This window comes from Alligator mississippiensis, chromosome 12, assembly GCF_030867095.1.
Source record: "Alligator mississippiensis isolate rAllMis1 chromosome 12, rAllMis1, whole genome shotgun sequence".
Lineage (NCBI taxonomy): Eukaryota > Metazoa > Chordata > Crocodylia > Alligatoridae > Alligator > Alligator mississippiensis.
Window position 1 is genome coordinate 4107670 of NC_081835.1, and position 21169 is coordinate 4128838.

Genomic DNA, 21169 nt, shown 5'->3' on the forward strand with positions numbered 1-21169 from the left:
AACCTCTAAGCAGGGATGTTCAAGTGAAAGCGCCACGGGGAAAGCAGGACACGGCACGTGTTGAAGTGTATCCAGCAGAGCAGAATCACTAGGCTGTTTTTAAAAGTTAAGACTTTGCTTTTTTCCACTCCAATAAGTACGGATGGGAATAATTAAGTGCCCCCTATATACTTAGGTAGTTGTGCAAAGACACTTCGAATTAACCACCCCTGCAACCCCTAGGCCTGCTGCCCTTGTGCCCCTCTCTGAACATGGTACTAAGGGTTTGGACATACCATTCATTTCTCATGGATCTGTTCCTCCACAGTAACTACGCACATATAATGTGCTCCCCTTAGCAGTGAAATCCAACCTGCAGTACCGTAGCCCTCAGGGAAAGTGAGTTACTATGATTTAACATCTACCTTCCTTGGAGCGACAGTAGCTGGCAGGTCGTAATACAATACCTGCTTTCGCCTCTCAAAAACTTATTCCCATGTCCATGAACTAACAAAGCCACCTTTGGTACCTTTCTATCACATGGAAGCTAGAAGCTTTCTTTCCAAAGGCCTCTCCAAATGCTACACTTGAAGATTTTAGGATTTTGCTGGCATTCAAAGCCTCTCTGGACCTTTTGGGCAACAACTTCATCCCACTTATGGTTTCAGCACACAGTGGGTAAGGTCTGGCCTATTTTTAAAGTTGCTAAATATGCAAAGAAACAAAATTAGCATGTTGGGGGGAATTGCAGAAACAGGTTGAGATTTTCTTTACCTTCTCCTGTGCGTCTCAGCAGCAGCATCGCTGCTTTTAGCCCTAGTGCTTCCTACATTTAAAACGTTCCTGCTGTTCAGTTTTGACATTGGGGCACAGCTCGCGGTAAAGCATGGCAGTCTGTGGTTTCTCTCTGTCAGCACTACTCAAGGAAACTTGGGAGCCCCAGTCATCTTTCAGCTCCCCATGTGCTCAGGGGGAGGAGAGTGATTTACTGCTAGCTTTAAAAAATGCTCAAAAAAAAATTTTTTTTTTTTTACAAAAGTCATTTAATTAATTCCTGTAGTTTTTTGGTCAGCTCTAGTCATAAATGAGCGCCTAATATTTTTGTCCTGAGCTGACTTTGTCATCAGTCCTTTTGTTTGCACCCGAGGCATCGTGTGCCAAATGTTTGTAAAAAAAAAATATATATTTTTTTTATGCATTTTGCTTTTCCTTGATATTACCCACATTCAATATCTTTCATGTTTTTAGTCTTTCCTACTCTGCTTTCAGGCATATGCCTGCATCTTATTGACTGTAATAGGAGCAACGCACATATTTAAGTGTTTAACCAACTAGAAACCCTACCCAAATCAGGTCCTTTAGCATTTATTTAAAGTCCTAACAAAGGCATTTTTAACCTGTCTCCAAAGAAGCAAATTAAATAAAATCATTAGTCCTGGTAGCATTCCATGCAAATGAAAGAGTTCATGTTCTCCATAAAATTGGAGGTAAGTTTTCATTTCCAAATGCTTGAAATACAGGAATTGCCTGGCTCGGCTCGTTCACTATTTTCTAGAGTTTACATTTGACTGCAAATATTGACACAATGCTGCTTTGATGAATGCTGCCCAGAATCTCTCAATATGTTGCCAAAGTATAAGACCTTGGAGGAACTCGCGGTTCTGGGAGCATGAATCATTATGACTTCCAATAAAAGTTGATAAAGACAAAGACCAGGCTGAAAAAGAAGGAACTGGCTGGAAACCAGTTTATCAAAGGGCTACAAAGAGACCATGATAAATATTGCAAGAAGTCAGTCGCCATGCAAGGTTTCCCATTCTTGGGGAAACTAAAATATACAAAGAGGTGGAACAATATGTAGCAAGCCAACCCTTCTCTTAGATAGAAAATAAGAACAAACCTGCATTTGCTTTTTTCTGGAGCTCACAGCAATCAGTGGATCACATGGCTTTGAAAGTCAGTTAAAAACTTTTTTATTTTCTTTGCCTCTCATTATGGATCCCAAAATACAAGATACTCTTCCTCAGGTCTGATAGAGGAGCAGACACAGGCTATTGCAAGACACAGGCTGCTGTTATTAGCCCAAGCCAAGTCTGCTTCTTTTTCAGGCCTGTGGAAGGGTACCTTTTGCCTGAAAGCTTGTCGTAAAATCTTTAATTGAACCAACTGCATAGTAGGGAGAGATATCACCTACAAAAATCCTTTCCTCCGTGATATTTATGTCAAATGCCAGGAGCTCGTTTTAAGACCAAATTAGGGGAGGATGATAGCATAGCTCTTTAAAGAGAATATGTAAGGAGGCAAAATGGGTCACAGGATGGGTGATAAAATGAGGAGGTTTTTAGTCCTTGGGTTATCAAAGTTGTTCCTACTGGAGGGAAGATATTGCATTAGAAGTTCATACAGGTATGAAGATAGCTTGTTATAAGTTAATGGCAATAAAAAGGGTGTTGGAACAGAGATAAAAACCTCATTTCATCTTTTAAGACAATCTTTAACAATTACAAATTGGGCTTTTCTTTCAATCAGCTGGAGCTGGCTCTAGGCAGACCGGGGCCTGGATGAGATGAATCACATGAGCCATCCAACTGGATCACCCCCATGTTCCTATGCCCAATTATCTAGACCCAGACAAAGGAAACCCCACAATGACCACAAGATGGAAGCATGGTTGAGCATATATAGTAGTAATATCAGAGCAGAAAATGTTACATGGGGTTATTGTTGTTATTCCAAATACATGCATTATAAACCCCAGAAATTAAGACTTCAGCTGATCTGAAAAAGAAATGCTTTAAACCATGTTAAAGGTAAGGACTGCACTATTAAGGTACTCTAATACCCTTAACTCTGCCCTACACAGTGCAATCAGGCAATAACTACATGATTGTGAGGAAGGCATTTCAGTGTCTACGGTCCAAGTTAGATGAACATTTTTTTAAAGACCATATTGTTCCACGTGTCTTCCCTTCCTGTCATCACTACAGGGCAGTTCTTAATAAATAGGTACCTATAATGCAACGGGGGAGATCCTCAGCCTCATCCTGACCCCTTTACCAGGGGTACAAGAACTAGAGGTCCTGACTCTGGCTGCAGTGAAATTCCCTTGGTAGAAGAATTAAGCAAGACAGCTTTATGGCGGTTCTTCAAAGAGCCCTCTTACAAGTCCTGGCATGGGGACTGCTGGAGGTTTAAAATATGGGAAGGATAGGGTACAGTCCAGGATGAGGAGGACTCAAGTCTGTCCTCCTGCTAGCCCGCCCGTGACCTGAGAGAGCTGCATGCTTTGCCTCAGAGGTGCCACAGTCCTGAATCTCCATCAAGACTTCACCACCAAAACACACCCCATCATTTGTCATCTCAGCTGGGGCGATTTTGGGAATGAAGAATGAACTGTCAGAGAGCTGGGGGATACCTAGTGTACTCCAGTAGTGAACTCCGCAGCCCAGGGCTGTCCAAGATGACACCCTCTTCCCAAAGCCACCTCCATTCAGCTTTCCTTCCAACCCTGGGTCAACTGCCAACATGCTTGGGTACGGCAGAGACCAGCTATTAGACAGAGTAGATGACTTAAGAACAGCCCTGTCTACTTCCAGTCCTGATTTCAGGCTTCTCCCGACCAGAGAACCCAAAAGTGGCCTTAGGCTTACAGCATGCAATGCTATTCCAAGGCAATGACTCAGTCCTATTGCCAGACTGGGGTGCCTACGCTGGAAGCGGGGTCAGAAGGGAGTTTATATAGATAGGCCCTTAGAAACCCTGTTAGAGCATGGCCTTCAATCAATATGCAATATCTTGGTTCGATTGCTGCTCCCAACATCCAAAGTTTTGAGCAGAACCAAGGTTAGATGAGTATCTGGAGGTTAGATGAGCATCTAGCTGGGGTCATCTAGACCCAGCACTCTTTCCTGCTTATGCAGGGGGTCGGACTCGATGATCTATCGAGGTCCCTTCCGACCCTAACATCTATGAATCTAAGCACACCCTTTGTCAGTCAAGTCAGGCATAGAAAAAACTCAGCAAAATCTGCACAGCAACGTGAGCCCGTACTGTCAACTCCTGGGTTACTGCAACCATACAAAGGTTAGAGCCATTGCGCATCTGGTATTCGATTTGGCTTTGAAGGGATGAGACGCTGAATTTCCACATGCAACGAAACAGCAGTTGCCGTATTTCAGTAGCCTTAAGGTTTCCTTCCTCCAGAAATACTGATTTTTGGGTATGCAGCATGGCAATTTACAGCTTAACTGTAGACAGAGGGAGTAGTATCAGGGAATTAATACCATTTAAGAAAAATCATCAAAATGCATTCAAGTCCATGAGTATTCAGACCAAATATTCAGTAAACCACTGGGGTCTTTTTTTGAGCTCTTGCTTTGGTTCCATACATATCTTAAGACTATCAAACCCCAGAAAGCCAGAAGACACATATTTGCAGATGGCGCCAGTGGGATATAAACGGCATCCTCTTCCTGATGCTATTTATGAGCGCCAAATAAACGGCATGCATTAGAAACCATTTATAAAGGAGACAGTACTGAAATCCTCCTTTAACAAAAGATATCCAAGTGGAGAGGGGAAGAATATCTCTAATTACGGCTTTGGTGACAAAATAAGCAAAGCACAGCAGATGGATTAAAACCACCACCACTATTAGATAAAACATAGCCTGAAACATCTAGGAATGGAAGTTCAAGCTGAGAACGAATGCAGAAGGTAAGTCATATAAAAGCCACAAAAATAGCTTAGCTATTCTAGAACTTGCTAACAACTGCAAAGGGAAGATCAGAGAGAAGTTGGTACCTATCGAGGCAAACAATGCCGTTCCAATCAATGGGACTGCTTGTGAAATTAGGTACTAGTCAATGGGAGTAGGGGCGGCAAAATTTGATACATTGAAGATGACTCATCATCGGCAACGCTCAAGGCCAACAGAACAACTATGCCAGGAAAAAAGAACGATGTAAAACACAAACAAAAGAAACTAATCATCCCAATTTCCAGAGCTTTTTGACTGATCGCTTTGTAAGCATTTCAGGTTTCCATCAAGCCAGAAAGGCATTTCAGTTACCAGTAATCCTTCTAACAGAATCACAGTTGTAATAATTTATTAACAAAATTATCTCCAAATCTTATCAAATGCAATCCAAGAAAGGTTTTCTCCTCTCATTATCGGATCTCCTGAAAAATGCTCGTGTCAGCTGGGGTAGGGTCATGCCAATGAAGCATCCAACATGCGCCAGGCTGAGCGCTATGGAAGTGCCATACAACGTGCTAGCAAAGCAAGACCTTGTGAGCAAGCTTTTTCGTCAGCATATACTAACGCTGAGGATTAAATGTATGAGTAATGAATGTTTTGGTATTTATCAACACTTCTATTCTATGCAGTGTTTTATTTTGCTTGAACCAATCAAGTCTTATTGACCAGCTCTGTTTGTTACTCCAGCTATCTTGTTACATAAAAATGTAGTAGACATACAGTAGAAACAATCGAAGATACAAATTTAGAAGCGATAATTATGGAATGCATACATTTACAATATAATTACACGGTAAAAAGGCATAAAAAGTCACAAAAGATTCGAACTTAAAAAAACCAACCACACATGGCTTTGGGTCATTGCTTTGTACCCTCACATTCTTTTAAACAGCAAATTTGCATCTGAAGGTGGTGCCATTGAAAAAACAAAACATTTATCAGCAACTTGCTTTCATCAAGGCATCAACACGCTCCCAAAAGGTTGGCAGAAGTATGGCGAAGTTCATGACAAGGGTTCAAATGACTTATGCAGTATGTAATATAAATCCAGTTTTGCATTCCTTACCTCATAGCCTTTTTACAATATTTCCAGTAAGAGCTGGGGAAACGATGGCCTCAGTGACTAATGTCATAGGATCCTATAAATACATCAGGACACATACACGTCCTTTGGGATTTTACATTATCACATACGCCACTGTGCTGTGACGCTGATGGTGTCGGGCTCAAGGAAGATGCCAAACTCATACTCATCTAAAAACTTAGCTCTTAGTTGGGAGAGGAACGGGGCAGGGAGAACAGACTTCGCCTTTTATAAAACTCAATAATACAATTTTGTGAAATGAGTCCTATATTCTTTAGTGCATGACTGCTGGAAACAGAAAGCTACAGTTTACTAATTTAAGGAGTTTGGGCAAGTTGCTACAGGGGATGGGTCTCTTCCTTAATCTTACCACTACACTCATGTGTGCTTTGTATGGAAAACTTTATTTGATAATAAAAATAGCATTCACAGACTTTCTCCTTCTTTGTTGCTACATCATATACATTGTGTCTGTTCCAAGGAAAGATGTTCATACTGGGTAAGTCCACAGGTACTTATACTAATGTTATGTATAAACCCAATAAGTCAAATAAAGCTATGAACAATGTCGTATTTATATATGCATAGTGTTTTATAAAAAAAGATTGGCCCACATACTGCTTTTCATCAACACAGAAAAGAGCATTATGTCTATAGCACATTGCAAGAAATGATGATCGAAGAACATAGACTGCATACAAGTGCTTAGTAATACACAAGCAGGCCCCACCATGAAGAAAGAAATCATATTCAAACCAACAAAAGCTTTAGAATTACTTATATAGTTTCCCATTTTAAAACAGCTTTACATACCTGATTCAGTTTACATTAAAATATATCCCCATGAATCAATTTGTTCCATTTTCAGAAATATAAACACGTATCACATTCCTCACAGCTAAATTTTGTCATAAATTCTCTTTTATACAAGAAAAAGGCAACAGTTTTTTTGTTTTTTTTTTCAACAGGCTCTATTAATTACAATTTAAACTCTGTACACACAATGATTGGCCATCTTCTTTTTCGCTTGTTTTTTTTTTTTTTTTACAGTACCATGGCAACAACAGTGATAGACTTGCAATGGTTTCGTGTTGGTATGGAAAATGTGAAACAGTATACATGTACACACCAATGCACTGTAAAAAGCAGCAGTTTACTTTAGTGGTCCAACAGTAACGGCAAACATTTTGGCTCAGCTAGGCAGTAATCCATTAAAATCTTATACCAATACTACAGCAGACTTACCACACAACTTGCAAATTGAAAAAACACAACTTAGCGACTCGCTTTGTTTTCTTGTTCCCATTTACCCTTGTTTTTTTTGGCTGCTGTTTCATAGATTCAAAGTTTTACAGCATAACCAGGACCTACCATCCAGGATTCACAACCAGACGTTTCCATGGATTGCCTCTTTCTGCTCTGAAATTTGTCCTTGACGTGCCTCACTTGTAGCAAGTGCACTCCTTTTGTCTCAAAAAGGATGAACCAGTAAAATAAAACTTGAATCTACATCTAGAGAGAAAGGTTTCCAATTTGGCAAAAAAAAGAAAAGCCCATTGGTTTTGGCTGAGCAGAAGGAATACACCTACTCAGTGAAGGGAGGACTTCTCTCTCTCAAATTCACCGTGCCTTTGTCCCAGTACCCCATTTCCGCTACCCTACTTCAAAGCAAACCAAACAAATCCCATGCATGCTTAGATTTCCGTCCGTAGACTTCTAGTAGTCGAGTAGGGCTGTGGCGGTACTGTCTGAACGAAAAATTAAGTGTTTTTGAGACTAACGAGAGATTGACAGTCTACTTTTGTGTCTTACACAAAGATGGCGGCTACCAGTCTTTTGCCTTCATGCATCCTTTAGAGGGGGCCTGAAAGTATAAACTGTTCATGGAACAAACTAGAAATTCCTTATCATGAATCATCTTGTGCTGTGTGTGGGTTTTTTTTTTCTTTTTATAAATATCCTTCATTGAAACAGTAGTCTCTTCAAACAGTTCTTGTTCTCTTAGGAACATTTTCTTTTTTTTTTTCCTCCTTAATTCCTTCAGCAGGAGTAAGTACGCCATTCCTACCGACACGTATATTTTTCTTTCCCCCATTCCCGCCCCTTTCAAAAAAATGTCTACGTACAACATAGCAGTGAATCACTATTGAACAGTCTGGATCAAATTACTCAAGCTTGGTCATAAAATCTCTTACCTATATTATAACATTGGCTGCCCCCCACGTAATCGTGGGGGTGGGGAATTGCTCGATAAAGGAATTTTTTTTTTTTTTCCTCCCTCAAGAAATCTACAGAGAATGTAGAAACAAAATTTTATAATCCTTTAGGACCAACATTTGGCAAGTAACTTCAAAAAAATGTATACACTGAAAAATACTTTCTTTAATATTATACATCAGGCACAACACTTTTGTATATATTTCTGTTATAAGGTTTCATCTGCATAAAACGTTTGTTGCTATTCGTAGGACCAGCAGGTGTCAGATTTTTTGTTGCGTAAGAAAACGAGGATACTTTCAGCTTTGCTGCTCTCTTCTTAGAAACTTCAGTGTTGTAAAAGGCTGGAATGTGGCTCAGTGCATCGGACAATGCCTCAGATGCTGAGATCAGTGCTGCACTCTTTATACGGTCTCCTCCTCTGCTCGGGGGGGTGTCTTTTGGTAGTATCGTATTTCGAACTGTGCTCTTCCCTCTCTCGGTTGCCGACTCGTTCACCCCTGGTCCTTTTGTCAGGCGACCTCTCCCTCCTCCTGTCGGACGACTTAGCCCTTCGTTCGGGCGAGCTTTCTCTTCTCCGCTCCGGTGATTTCCTTTGATCCGTGAGTCTTTCGAGTGACCGCCTCCGCCGGCTAGGTGACCCGTCCCTTCTGCGAGTCGGCGACCGTTCTCTGCGCCTCTCGGGAGAAAGGTCTCTCCTCCTCTCGTGCCGCTCCCTTCTCTCCAAGGTATTGTCAGCACTCCTCGTCCCTTCCCTCCTCTTTTCGGGAGACCTCCTCTTTTGTCCATTTACCACCATTTTTTCTGGTTGTCGGTCTTGCCTCCTTTCCGGTGACCAGTCCTTTTTCCTGCCTGCGGCGCTAGCGCTGTTTTTAGAAGTTCCGTTCCAAGTGTGGTGCTCATTGGATTGTCTGCTAAACTCTCTGCTGCCTTTTGGGTCTTTAACATAAGTCCGCTTGTCCCCATGTTGTGATGATTTGTGAAGATCTGGTGGATAACTGGACTCCAATGATGGGTGTTGGCGTCGGTCAGATGGCACGGTTTTCACTTCCGATACATTTTGTGAACCTGTGGCTGGACTGTTCCTGTCACTGCTGGGGTCTGAAAGAAGAATAACAGCAAATTGTTTGGTACAAATGGATTCGGTCGGGTTGTGACACCATTTATCATTCCTCAGACTTCATTAGTGACAAAAACAAACATCTGTTAAAGCAGTCAGTAAAAGACTAACTGAAGCTTTTGTTAATTTAAAATGTAAACTGCAAACAATGAGAGTTATAGATTAGTATTGGTGCTTCTCCTCATTAGCTCTATTTTGGTCCAAGTTGCTATCATTGTTATGCTCAGCTCATCACACAGGATTTTGTGTTTTCCCCCAAGTCCAATTTGTAATTTTTAAGATTAAAGTAAGTTCTTTCTAGTGAAAACAAAAGGGGGATTGCAGGACTTTTTTTTTTTTTTTTTTTTTTAAGATGTAGTTCCCAATAAAAGGGCCTTTAGGAAGTGATTAGCGCTATCTTTTTATTCTTTTGAAAGAAATGCCTCCTTAAAAAAATGTATTTTGTGTGTGAAGTCTCAATTTAAGTGACTGTAAAAGGATAGAGTGATATAATTGATGACTATGTTTTGATCCCTACAAAATAACATTTTAAAGGTGTGATAATGAGACCATAATCATATAATTTCCATTGCAGTGAATGTATTACTTAATCTCATTTAATGTTATTACATTATGAAATAGTAATGGGATCGGTTTTGGTTTTGCCACAATGATTCAACCGATAACGATAGAAGTTATGATCTTTTTTTATTAAAGCAATGGAGGGACATTCTCATATGCAGGATAGCTTTGATTAGCACGTAACCTCCTGTTAATTCTTTTTATTTCTACCAAAGAGATCTGAACGACCTGAACAAGACAAACTGTAAAGCAAGGGAACTGTACTGTGGCTAAATTAAAATTACTCTTGCCTTTTGTTTTGGATGCTGGTAAATGATTTATCATAAACATGGCAAAACATTAAAGTAGTCACACTGACTGAAGGTGGGAAGCAGTTTTTCTTTGCAAAAGTAGGTATTGTAAGGCAACTCGACTAATGTTAAATACTAACACTTCCTGGATTCAATTTGGGGAACACTCACTTTTAGGTAAAGCAGGTTGTCCTGATGACAACGACTGAAAAGCAAAACAAATGACTTAGCCCTCCTAACTTGCAAAACACTTAAATTTTCATTTTTCTTATGTGCAAGCTCTTTTACTAAAACCTCTCTCAATTCAGTTGTTTTTTCCTTCTTTCTTTCTTTCTTTTTTTTTTTGTGTGTGCGGGCCATTATTTTTGTGATTACAGATGCAAACCACTCTTGCAATTCATGTTGCTTCATTTATTAGCTTTTTAAAAATCAAGATGATGGAGGACCATAGCTGCAACTGCTTGGTTTCTTGCCACCTGATTATTGCACAAGGTAAAAGCAAGGCTTAAATACATGTTTGGTTGTGTACTTACAATTCAAAGAACGTGGGATGCTCAGAATGAATTGCCGTACATATAAAAATATAGCAAAGCGGAAAGCAATGTGAGGGAATTAGGCCACAGCACAGAAACACCTAATATTGATTTTAGCTACAAACCGTAGTTTGATTATGGCCCATAAGGTAGAAGCAAGGCTCCCCGAGCTTGTCATTTCTCATACATGCAGCGATATTAGGAGGTATCATCGCTGAGGAAGGAAGAGCCCAGCACCAAGAAAAGTAAGAGAAAGAGAAAGAGAAAAGTAGAAAATTTAGATTCCCTAGAATAAAGATGAAAGAAAAAAAATTCTTCATATTTTATCTTAGAATAAAGAAAGTTTATTTTTCCAGTCAGATTGTCTAGGCTTCACCCAAATATAAAGCTGCAAAGACAGCAGTTGTTGTTATAGTGACATAATTAGACATCTAAGAGGTGATTCAATAACCCAGACAACTAAAGCATCCATTTTTAAAGACAACTGGAACAGCGACACAGAATGTCATCGGAAAAACATTAACAGTCAAACAACAATGGAAAATAAAGTCCACCGGAGACCACAACATTAAAAATAAGTACAAAACTCATTACAAAAATATACAGCTTCGTAGAGAAGCATGTTCCAATCAAGTCAGAAAAATATTGGAACTGAACATTATTTGAGTAATCATTCGCAACTGCAGTGAACAGAACTGAAGGAACTATGCCCCAAATGTCACAAGGACGCTCTTTACAGTAGCACGGCCCCTGCGTGTCAGATCCTGGCTTCAATTTTAGTGACTTGATTTATTAGTAGCCAAAAGAAAACGGGTGTTGGATCTTCATCCTCAGTGCAACAGACATATGCTTTGAAACGTGAAGCGCTTAATTTACAGGGTATTTACGATGTCTAGCATATGATACAGTACTGTACATCCAAGGGAGAATAGGAAAAAGACAAAAGTAGAAAGAACATTACATCATTTCAGTGCCATTGTCAAACCTCTGGTGTGCTGTTTAGAGTACAAAAGCATAACCCCACCATTTCCCTTCTATAGTACTGAATACCTTGAATGCTAGATTTCAAATTGGCCATTTAGGTTCAATTCTACTTAATGAGCAGATGAGCGGAAACGCTTGAACATGAAACAGTAAATAAAAAGGAAAAAAAAAAATCTAGTTAACATATTGTGCAGAATGGCTTGAGTTTATTTTCAGGAAATGGAGTGAAAAGAGACAGAACGGACTGACACAGCAATCACCTGAAAAGGGGGAGAGGAGTACAGGCGGCATCTCTTCTAGCATCAGTTTCTACAGAAACTTCAAAGCCCTTTGCTGGGAAGTCAGCCCTGCATCGAGGGCATAGTTTGCCATAAATAGCTCAAATAAATAAGACATTATTATAATAATAAATAGAATACTATACTATGGCGTCCAGCGCGTTGGCTAATCAACTCGAGCCAACAAGCGGGGTGAAGGAATTCAAGCGCAAATCTGAGGAGGAAATGAAAGGTAGCCATGTCTCCTTGAAGACGGGCGCTAGAAGCACCTTTTCATAACCTCTCAACCTCCTTACACCTGACAAATTACTGATTTGATACCGGTAGAAATGATAGGAGAGGAGCAGTGGGAATAACGCTGGAAGGCCAAATTCAGGTATTTCTGCATTAACGTTCCTTTCATAAATATTGACATAAATACTAAGGGAAGCCAAAAGCCTGTGAACCATCCCGGCATTCATGCCTCTGGATACAGACAAACTAAAGAAAAAACAAAAAAACAAAAAACAACCCCTGATGTTTCAAAAAGATGACCCAGGATTTCCATTTTTTTTTTTTTGCATTAGAGCGTTATTCGAGATAACAATTCAACCAGCGAGGATCAGTTTGGCACAGTTCAATAACATTCCTTGTTAGGTTGGACGAGACGATAAGGTTTTTTTTGTTTTTATTTTTCCCCCCCCCCTCTGATCACCAAAAAATACTGCTATGATGATCTTGCCTTACACTGCACCCCGAAGTCCATGGAAGCAAGCAAAGGATGGAATGTGTAGAGAACTCGGCATAAGCAAGGCAATTAACTGTATGTTGCAAAGGTTGGTAAGACACTGGTGAGAAAGGAAAATTAAAAGAATCCCCGCTTCAGATCTTGAGACAAATCATTCATGGAGAGATGCCGGGATAGAAAGGAATGTTTTCATAGTTTGACCCACCATATTCTGGTACTGAGCCATCTCCGCGTTTCAGAAAGAGGCGGACCCTACGGCCACCATTTTTAATCAGTTCTATGGCCCGAGCATGCTTCATGTTCTTGGTGGTCTCCCCGTTGATCTCTAAAATTTCATCGCCAATCTGTCAACATGATGAAAGAGCAGAATCAGGGATTAAAACCGGGCCGTGGCACAAGTGCATCCCCTCAAGTGTGTCAATTAAAGGACCGCAGTGTTAGCATAGCACTATATTGGCATTGGAGCTTTTGAGTGTCGATGGAAAATGCAAACTCTTATAGATTCACAGCGCTGGGAGGGAACTCAGAAGTCATTGGGTCCACTCTTAAAGGCCTCCACTTAAGAGGGGTGTAGATAACCAGGGAGAAGAGCTGTCTTGAACCTAGGGCTTCTGCCTTAGCAGCCCAGCACTCCAGCCGCTGGGTTATCACCCAGGGGTTACCTGTATTTGTAGGCCAAACTTTTTGCGAGTATTTTCTGGCTGTCTTACAGCTACTCATTGGGAGGGCCAGGGGCCTCTTCTCACTTGGATGTCAAGGCACGACATAAATCTGCAACCCTGGTTTTAGATATTCAACAGCTTATCAAGAAACAAAAATAACAGTTACATAGTGGACCCTCTGCATACTAATTTCACCCATATTTAACTCAGTGGAAAGTCTGGTCCTGGAGGTCTTTCCTTAACCAAGACTCTTTCCAAATTGCAGAACCCCTTGCACTGTGCTCAGAAAGAGAGGGTACTTTGGTCACAAAATTATGGCGACAGATAATGCTGGGGTTGTGCATGGTACATGCAAACCTACAAAAAACATGGGGAACCTTTTCTCTAAGTATGTCATCATCGAAGTCTCCAATTTACTAAACATATTTTTTGATTAAGTTGAACGTGCTCAAACTCAGTGGAATCATGTTATGTAGTCCTGTGTCTATATAATCATATTATCTAGTCCATGTTTATATATGTAACACAATAACATATCATACACAAAGGGGAAGTAGAGGTGGAAGGTCAGGTCAATGGTTGCGTCAATGAAAAATTATGCTATCCTTTGCAACTCTCTGGTGAGTGCATCTTACAGATCTCTCTCTCTCTCTACCCACTGCGTGGAAGTTATCAGTGCATTGCAGCCCCAGCTAGGACCTACTGGTTTTTTAGCTCAAGTGTAACAACTCATGCACTCAGCTCTGGAGGACCCTGACTCAGTCTTCAGTGTGTTGACCAAGATTGGTCCTCAGTCCTTGTGTGTTGGCCATTGCAGTTCCTTGGTACTTAAACCTTACTAAGCCTCTACAGAAATGGGGTTTGTTACAATCTGCATCAAACAAAATTCTAGCTCCCTCCTGCTATCATTTTGGGTCACGTTGTTTGGCTGAGAAATGGGATTGACTGTGGAAGGAGGTGGCATCAAGTCCCAGGAAGTTCCTCTGCTTAAGGCTGAGCAGAGCATCCGTTGTTAACCTCTTCCTCTAAAGGCTTGTATGCAATTGCCCGCTGACTACAGTGGGAGCTAGTTCTAGGACTCTAGGAAAGGAATCCCCTTGGCTAAAAAAAACACTTTAAATCCATCCCGATTTTATTCAGAATAAGTCAAAGACCAGCAGAAAAAGAAATGGCAAAGAAATGACTTTTGCTGCAATTCATATGATTTTCAAACTCCTTGTCATACATACCCTCATCTTCCCACATCTCTCCGCTGGACCATCCTCAGCTAACCGCAATACATAGAGATCCATATTATACTCTCGACCGCCTCTCAGGCTAAAGCCAAACCCTTTGGCTCCTCTTTCCAACTCAACGGTATAAAAATCTTGGTCCTGCTGCGAGGAAGGTAATTTGGACAGAAAGGAACAAGAAGTTGAACTCTGTTCTATTTCCTGCTTGGAAGATATTCAATGTTGGACATTGCATTGTTTCAATAAAACGAAAATTAAAAAAAATAAATAAATCAAGATTTGTTGCCACAGAAGGGCATTGCTTTTGAAGCCCCAAACTGAGTGCTTGATTACAGTCTGTGGAAAACAGCTTGGACATCCAGGAATGCCTCTCCCTCCTTGTTAGCAGCTGGTACGTTCCCTTAAAGACAGCTAAAGTGCAAGCAAGAGTTCTCTGTACAGAAGAAGTGATGCTCCTCTCCCATGAGGATGCTCAGCCATCACTAATGGGAGAGGTTATCTCTGCAACTGCCAATGGAAGGGGATGCATCTGTGAGAGAGTCTTTTTAATAAGATGTGGCCAACACGGTGAAAATAAGTCACGACACCCCAAGTGCAGCCCGCTCCCTAAGCTCCGATATTGTTCGGTCTTCTGAATCTATCTATTCTGTGCACAGCAATAGCCCCCTTCAAAACCCACACTGCAGCAAACAAACACATAAATTATTACTGCCGTACAATATTAGCTGCCGTTGTTTTCAGTCGTGATTGCACCTCTGCAGTTGAAGTGTTTGTCATCTGAAACAACATCAGCCCTCATTAAGAAGCTAATCAGCAAGCCTTCTTTTTTCAGCCCGACTGGGTGAGGGAATATAGCCTCGCAATAGGGTTTTCAGAAGGAGACAGCTCTAGCAGCTTGGAGACAAGGCTGCGTGGTGAATAAAGCAAATTAGAAAGGCGGCTCTTACCTGTGCTGCTTGGGGTGGTTTGAAATCAAACTGGGACTCCTGCTTTGGTTTTGTGTTGTTCCTGTTGAAATGATCGAGAGAGAAAGAGAGAGAAAACAGACGGCTCGTGGGAAATGGAGATGACTGAGAAGTAACCAAAGAGAGAGCGCATCAAAGAAAGGAGCTGACCTGTTCTCCTGTGGTATTTGCTGCGGAGTATGCGTGGTTGTAATGGTAGCAATTTTTTCTGCGTTGGTCAATAATGTCGCATTGGAGGATTCTGTGAAATAAAACGGATGGCACCATGAGGGAGGCTCTTAATTAAATAATTCATTCAAAGACTAATGCGGGCTCTGCTGAGGCATTTCATTGGGAAGTATCACATGCATTTGTTAAGAGTGTGCCTTAGAGGGATATGCCGGATTCATATTTCCTATGCCCAATAATTGAAAAGGGAATTATATAACTAGATAATCATTAAGCATTCATCTAAAAACACACTGTGCAACAATTGCCCAGAAACCCTTAAGTATATAGGGAGCCTTTAATAAAGAAATGCTGATACAAGAAGGATGGTAAAATGTCTTTCGTTCCATGGCCTTATGTAAATACAGCTGTTGAACCAAGACTTGAATTTTGCATGCTATATTCCTCTTTGCCCAGCTTTTTCTTGTGATCATTATTAGATCTACAGGATAGCTCCACAGTTTCATTTCCACCTTTTTTATCTTAATAATAAAAAAAAGGCTCCTAGACACTAACCAGTTGGAAAATGTTGTCACAATATCTGCTGTTGCTGTAGCCCACGCCTTGTCAGTAACAAAGAAAAATGTTGAATGTTGAAGACACCATCTCCAATCCCATTATCATCCAAGTAAGTAACAATAATAAAAAAGCCTGCACCAGAAACACTGCCCGAGCTTGTAAATGTAAACTGCATACAGCAAGACGCTCCATTAATGTAATGAATATTATATTTTATGTAAATTGGATTTCTTCTCCAGTAACCAAATTCATCAGTGTTTTCATCAATCGCAAACAAAAAAAAATCTAAAAACAGCACAAAAAAATTTACGAATTTGCTCAGGCTGTTTGGGCAAGATGCATTTCCTTTCCCCTTTCCCCACTTTAAGCAAAGGTTGACTCTCCAAAAACGAATAAAGATCTTCCAGTATTTTATTTTGTGATTAACAATATGAATCCCAGCCCACAACCATCTCCAAATTGGGAAGATCATATTGGATCTTTTTATAGGAGCGAGAGAAAATATCACACCACCAGTGCCTCTCTTCCTCTGAACTTATAACTTTAGTTATGGGTGATATCGAATAAAATCTTGATCCAAACCTTATTGAAGATGATGGGAACTCTCTATTGACTTCCTGTGTCGGACCTGAAAGACTATTGATTTCCTCACTTCTCAAGTATCTAGCAAACTCATGTTCCAGCCCTTATTGTTCTTTGCAAAGTATATTGTACATTCAGGGCCAAACACTTCCCCTTTGAATGATATAACTGGCATTAGATATAGACGAAAATAAGCACTCAGAATTGGTCTGAATCAAGCTCATCTGGAAGCTAGGGGAGTTAGATCACAGATATCACTAGCGGTAGAGCTAAGTCAGCGCTGAGTGCTTCTAAAAGTCCTATTCAGAACTAATGACTGGACTAAGACCAGATATTGGTTTGAACATCCACTTTTGGGGGGAGGGGGGTGGAGAAGATGGAGGTTAAAGTCTAAATGCACATCTGATTTTTGTAAAGAGGAAGACACACATTTCACTGTTAAGCCATAAGAATGGGAGACCAGGTTTCTATTTTCTTTGGTGCTAGAGGCTCTCTAAGGCAATGAACCTATAACGAACCAAACCTACAAATTTCCCTTGAAACTGTGTTTGCAACATGGGCAAAATGTTGCAGCTGAGGCCCATTTCAGCATTGGGAATAAATGGCTCACGCACGCATTCAAAAGTTCATGTTAACTTGATCTTGAATACTCTTGGTGCACACAGCCTCAGCAAAAGCTGAGAGGGGCATTAAGCGAGTATATATGCCAGGGGTGGGCAAAATGCGGCCCGGGGGCCGGATGCGGCCCACCAATCCATTCTATCCCACCAATTTAGAAAATTAATATTTATCTGCCCTGGGCTGCCTGCCATGCAGCCTTTGATGGCTTGCCAAAACTCAGTAGGTGGCCCTCTGCCAAAATAATTGCCCGCCCCTGATATATGCACAGAGAGATAATTTGACAAGTGAAAAAACAACCTGAAAAATCCTGCATGGCCTTTTGCAAAGGGTGCAGGTGGAATACTGTATTCTTACAAATATTCCTCCCAGGATACTGGATTTAGTGTTTCAGAGGAAAGATCATCATCTGAAGTGGCTGCAAATCAGTGGTGTGCATTTAAAATAGTGGGCAGCACTTTTACGTTTGTTGAGTTAACCAAAAGTGCAGGGAGTCTCAGAGAAGTTGGCTGGAGAACTCGCAGCCAACAAAAATATCCATATTTCATTAGATTAGCTTTCGAAACCATTAGCGTAATTGAAAATGAACATGTGGAGAAGGGCGAGCAGAACCACTGAAAGCCACAGGAATATGCACTATTCAAAAGACCAGAAGAAGCTGTTCCCTTGCAGTCCCGGACAGTAACAATTACAGAATCAAAAGATACCTAGGATTATCTTTGTAGTCAGGTCTGGTCATTAGGAAAGCCTCCCTGCTGCAGGCAGTTGCAAAAATTAGCAATAATAAATACTCAGCACTTATACAGTGATTTTCGCGGGAGGAGCCTCCTCTTCTTCTTGGCAGGGTAGATGCTACTGAACAAGCTGAGGTCTCTGTAAAAATGGCACAGGAATGGCAAAGTCTTGAGACCTCAAGGCCGTCGTTATGACTCTTCAGGGATGCAGTCTGAAGTAACTGTGGTTTGACACACAAACCACGCTGAGCTTCTTGATTACTTTTAGACTTGTCCATGGAGATTTTCTGTTTGCTAATGAGCTTTCATTCATAGCATCATCAATTTAATGGCCAGAAGGAACCGTTATGATAATCCTCTCTGACCTCCTGCATAACAGACCAGAGAATTTCATCCAGCCAAGACGTGGCTTCGGGCTGAACCGAAGCTTACAAAGATGCGCAATCTGGATTTGAAGGATTCAAGCGACCGAGTCTGCCGCAGCCCTAGATCACTGCTACCTTCTTTTAAAACAGAGCCCTTATTGCAATTTTAGCCTTCCAGGCTGAGTTAAAAGCAGAATAAGGTGTCTGCCTCTCTAGTACAAAACTCCCAATCTCCTCTGTCCTGCTCCTGTTTGAATTGCATCCTCTTGCCATCTGGTTCCTTGATCCTGTGGACACGGGCAAGTTCACAGCAAAAGGGGGCCAGCCCACAACTACAAATAGCATTAGCAAGTGGCTGGTGTTTGAATCAAGGGAGGAAGGTGGTCAGAAGCTTTCCTGAGTGTTTACTGAATGCCAGAGTGGTATATGCTTGCACTGATATATTTTAACTACAGATACCTGGATAAAGTATGGGTTTCCTCCTCCTCGTTAGCCGAGTCAGCATGGCTGCAAAGGAAACGGAGCAGGTACCTAAGATGCCTATGCATCTTCTTCTGGCCACTGTCAAAACCAAGCCTCACCCACCAGACAGAGTGGTGCAAAGGTGTGTACTCAGGACCCGCTCAACCTGTCTTGCTGGATGCAGCAGGATGGAGTGGGCAAGCCTCGTTTCCAGACAGGGAGTGGTACAGATCTGGCCTAAATGGACCTCTTGCAAGCTGAGCAGCTTCCACTCTGCTCCACTAATGCAAGTAAGCACTTCTGTATGAGGATGCTCACCTCGCTAGAAAGCAGCTAGATCTTAAGACCATGGGTTTTTGCTTAATTCATTCAGATGCCCCTAATGCTAAATTTTGGCCCTAAAATAAGAGGGTTCAATACATGTTTTTGAAGCGTGCTGAATTCAGCCAGCACACAAGCCTCAGCAGCCTTCTGTGAATAGTCTGGGATAAGACGAAGACTTCAAAGGGAATGCAACATTTTTGCTCCCTGGTAGGTTGTGCTAAGCATACCAAGCAGATCAACAATGTCTCTTCTGCACAGATGCAGTTCCACAAGTCTATCTTTAGCTTCCCGTATACCAAGAGTTAGCAAGGGTTAGCAGATTGGCAGTATTTCGGTTCACATTTTAAACAAAGGCTCAGGCTGCACGAGGAACACCTTTACTGAAAATCCTCTCCTATTTCCCCACCTTGAAACAAGAAGTGAAAAGCTATCTGAGTGACTGTAGCCTTCCCGTGTAGATCTATTAGCTCCTATAAGTACCCCTGTCTCCTTTGCTGAAAGGCTATCTGTAATTTCTTACTTTACAGCTCCTGGAGTATTCTATTAGATTTTCCTCAAACCATCATGCCCTAACAGAGGCTACTTTCTCCAAAAAGGCTGCTGCAGTCAGAAAGCTGCATTATACCAAGTCAGCTCAGCGTGGACCAGCAAAGCACTGGCCGTTCAGCCCTAGAAAGGACACAGGCATCTACTACATCCAGTTTTGTTCTGTGCCAAATACTGTCTTGGGTACAGAAAAGCGCTATTACATCTACGTGCTTTTGCAGGCTATTCATTTATATACCATGAGTACTTCCACTGACTTCAAGGCCAATTTTAGGGGCACAGCTCAGGAAGGCAAATTTAAGCAGGTGCATGAGTCTTTTCAGAATCAGGGACAAAACCAGAAAGAAGTGCATTATTAGCTACAGTATATGAATGGACTGTGGACCACATTCTGCCCTTGGATAGAAGTGTGTAACTCTTTTGGGCATCAAAGAGGTATCTACATATGTACATGGGCAGAAGCTGTGTGTGCATTTGTGCCTCTCCATAAGCTCCCCATTGATCTTGCACTGGCTGCTCTCTAGGGATCTACTATCTGCGCTGCACCCTGTCCCAGAGAAAAAACCAACGTTGCACCTCTTGATTAAGAAGCAAGTGCATACACTGTAGTGATTCTGCACCTCATCCATATGCATCAGAAATCAAAGGGAAAAATGAATGCTTCCTAATGGGTGCTGTCCCAAGAGGAAAAAAAATCCCATTCCACAATCTTTAGTGCAAGGCATTCCCTTTCTACCTTGCACATTTTGTCTCAGTGCATTGAATGAATGTTAAAGCAGATGTTCTCCAGTGCGATTATCAACCAGTCCTCCCTGACTGCCAGCACGGAGGTTGTGGCAGCAAAATAATGGGGTAGAGAAGGTGAGATAAACGGTAAAAGGAGAAGAGGTACCACTTCAGTGTTTTGGCAGGAACAACCCCATATACTAGCTTGAGTGTGGCAGACAACTCAATGCAACTGGCCTAGCACTGTTACACACCTAGAACATGGGGGGCCAACACTTGTGAACACATCATAAGTCTCTTGGTAGTTGGCATGTTGAAAACCTCATCTGTGTTGTTATGTGGCTTTTTCTTAATAAACTCCTAGACTCTCAGATGCTTGCATGCTTGATGTTGGCAAAAACACCATGACATTCAAAGGGAAGAAGGAAACCTCTCAAATTCTTCAGTTCTTCATCAGAGAACAGTTTGGCCCTTTCTTTCTTAATTTACTTTTTTTTCTGTGGTCTTTCTTTCCCTTCAGTCTGAATGGCTCAATGACCAGCCTTATTTGCAAATGACCCAGCTGGAATACGTTTAATACGGCATTTTGTTTTTCCCATAATCCTACAAGAAGGATTTCCGAGAAGAAAGCTGCCACGTTTTGGCCATGTGCAATGACTGAGAACGCATGAGACAGGAAAACTTCTCTGATAGGA

At 41.4% G+C, this 21169-nt stretch overlaps 1 protein-coding gene across 21 annotated transcripts in view; it reads right to left on the reverse strand.

The window, feature by feature from the left end:
- Nucleotides 1-5352: 5352 nt before the first annotated feature.
- Nucleotides 5353-21169, reverse strand: part of MAGI1 (membrane associated guanylate kinase, WW and PDZ domain containing 1) — a 410797-nt gene continuing 394980 nt past the window's right edge. For 8 of the 21 annotated variants that reach the window (XM_019499610.2, XM_019499609.2, XM_019499608.2 and 5 more), the window contains 5 exons: nucleotides 15542-15632; nucleotides 15374-15434; nucleotides 14424-14567; nucleotides 12738-12876; nucleotides 5353-9140 (listed from right to left, as the gene is read on the reverse strand). In XM_019499610.2, coding sequence (XP_019355155.2) covers nucleotides 8416-9140; nucleotides 12738-12876; nucleotides 14424-14567; nucleotides 15374-15434; nucleotides 15542-15632 — 1160 coding nt within the window. In that variant the 3' untranslated portion in view covers nucleotides 5353-8415. Of the gene's footprint in view, nucleotides 9141-10668; nucleotides 10758-12737; nucleotides 12877-14423; nucleotides 14571-15373; nucleotides 15435-15541; nucleotides 15633-21169 lie in introns of all 21 variants that reach the window. The other 13 variants (XM_019499594.2, XM_019499592.2, XM_019499612.2 and 10 more) reach the window with 3 other exon arrangements.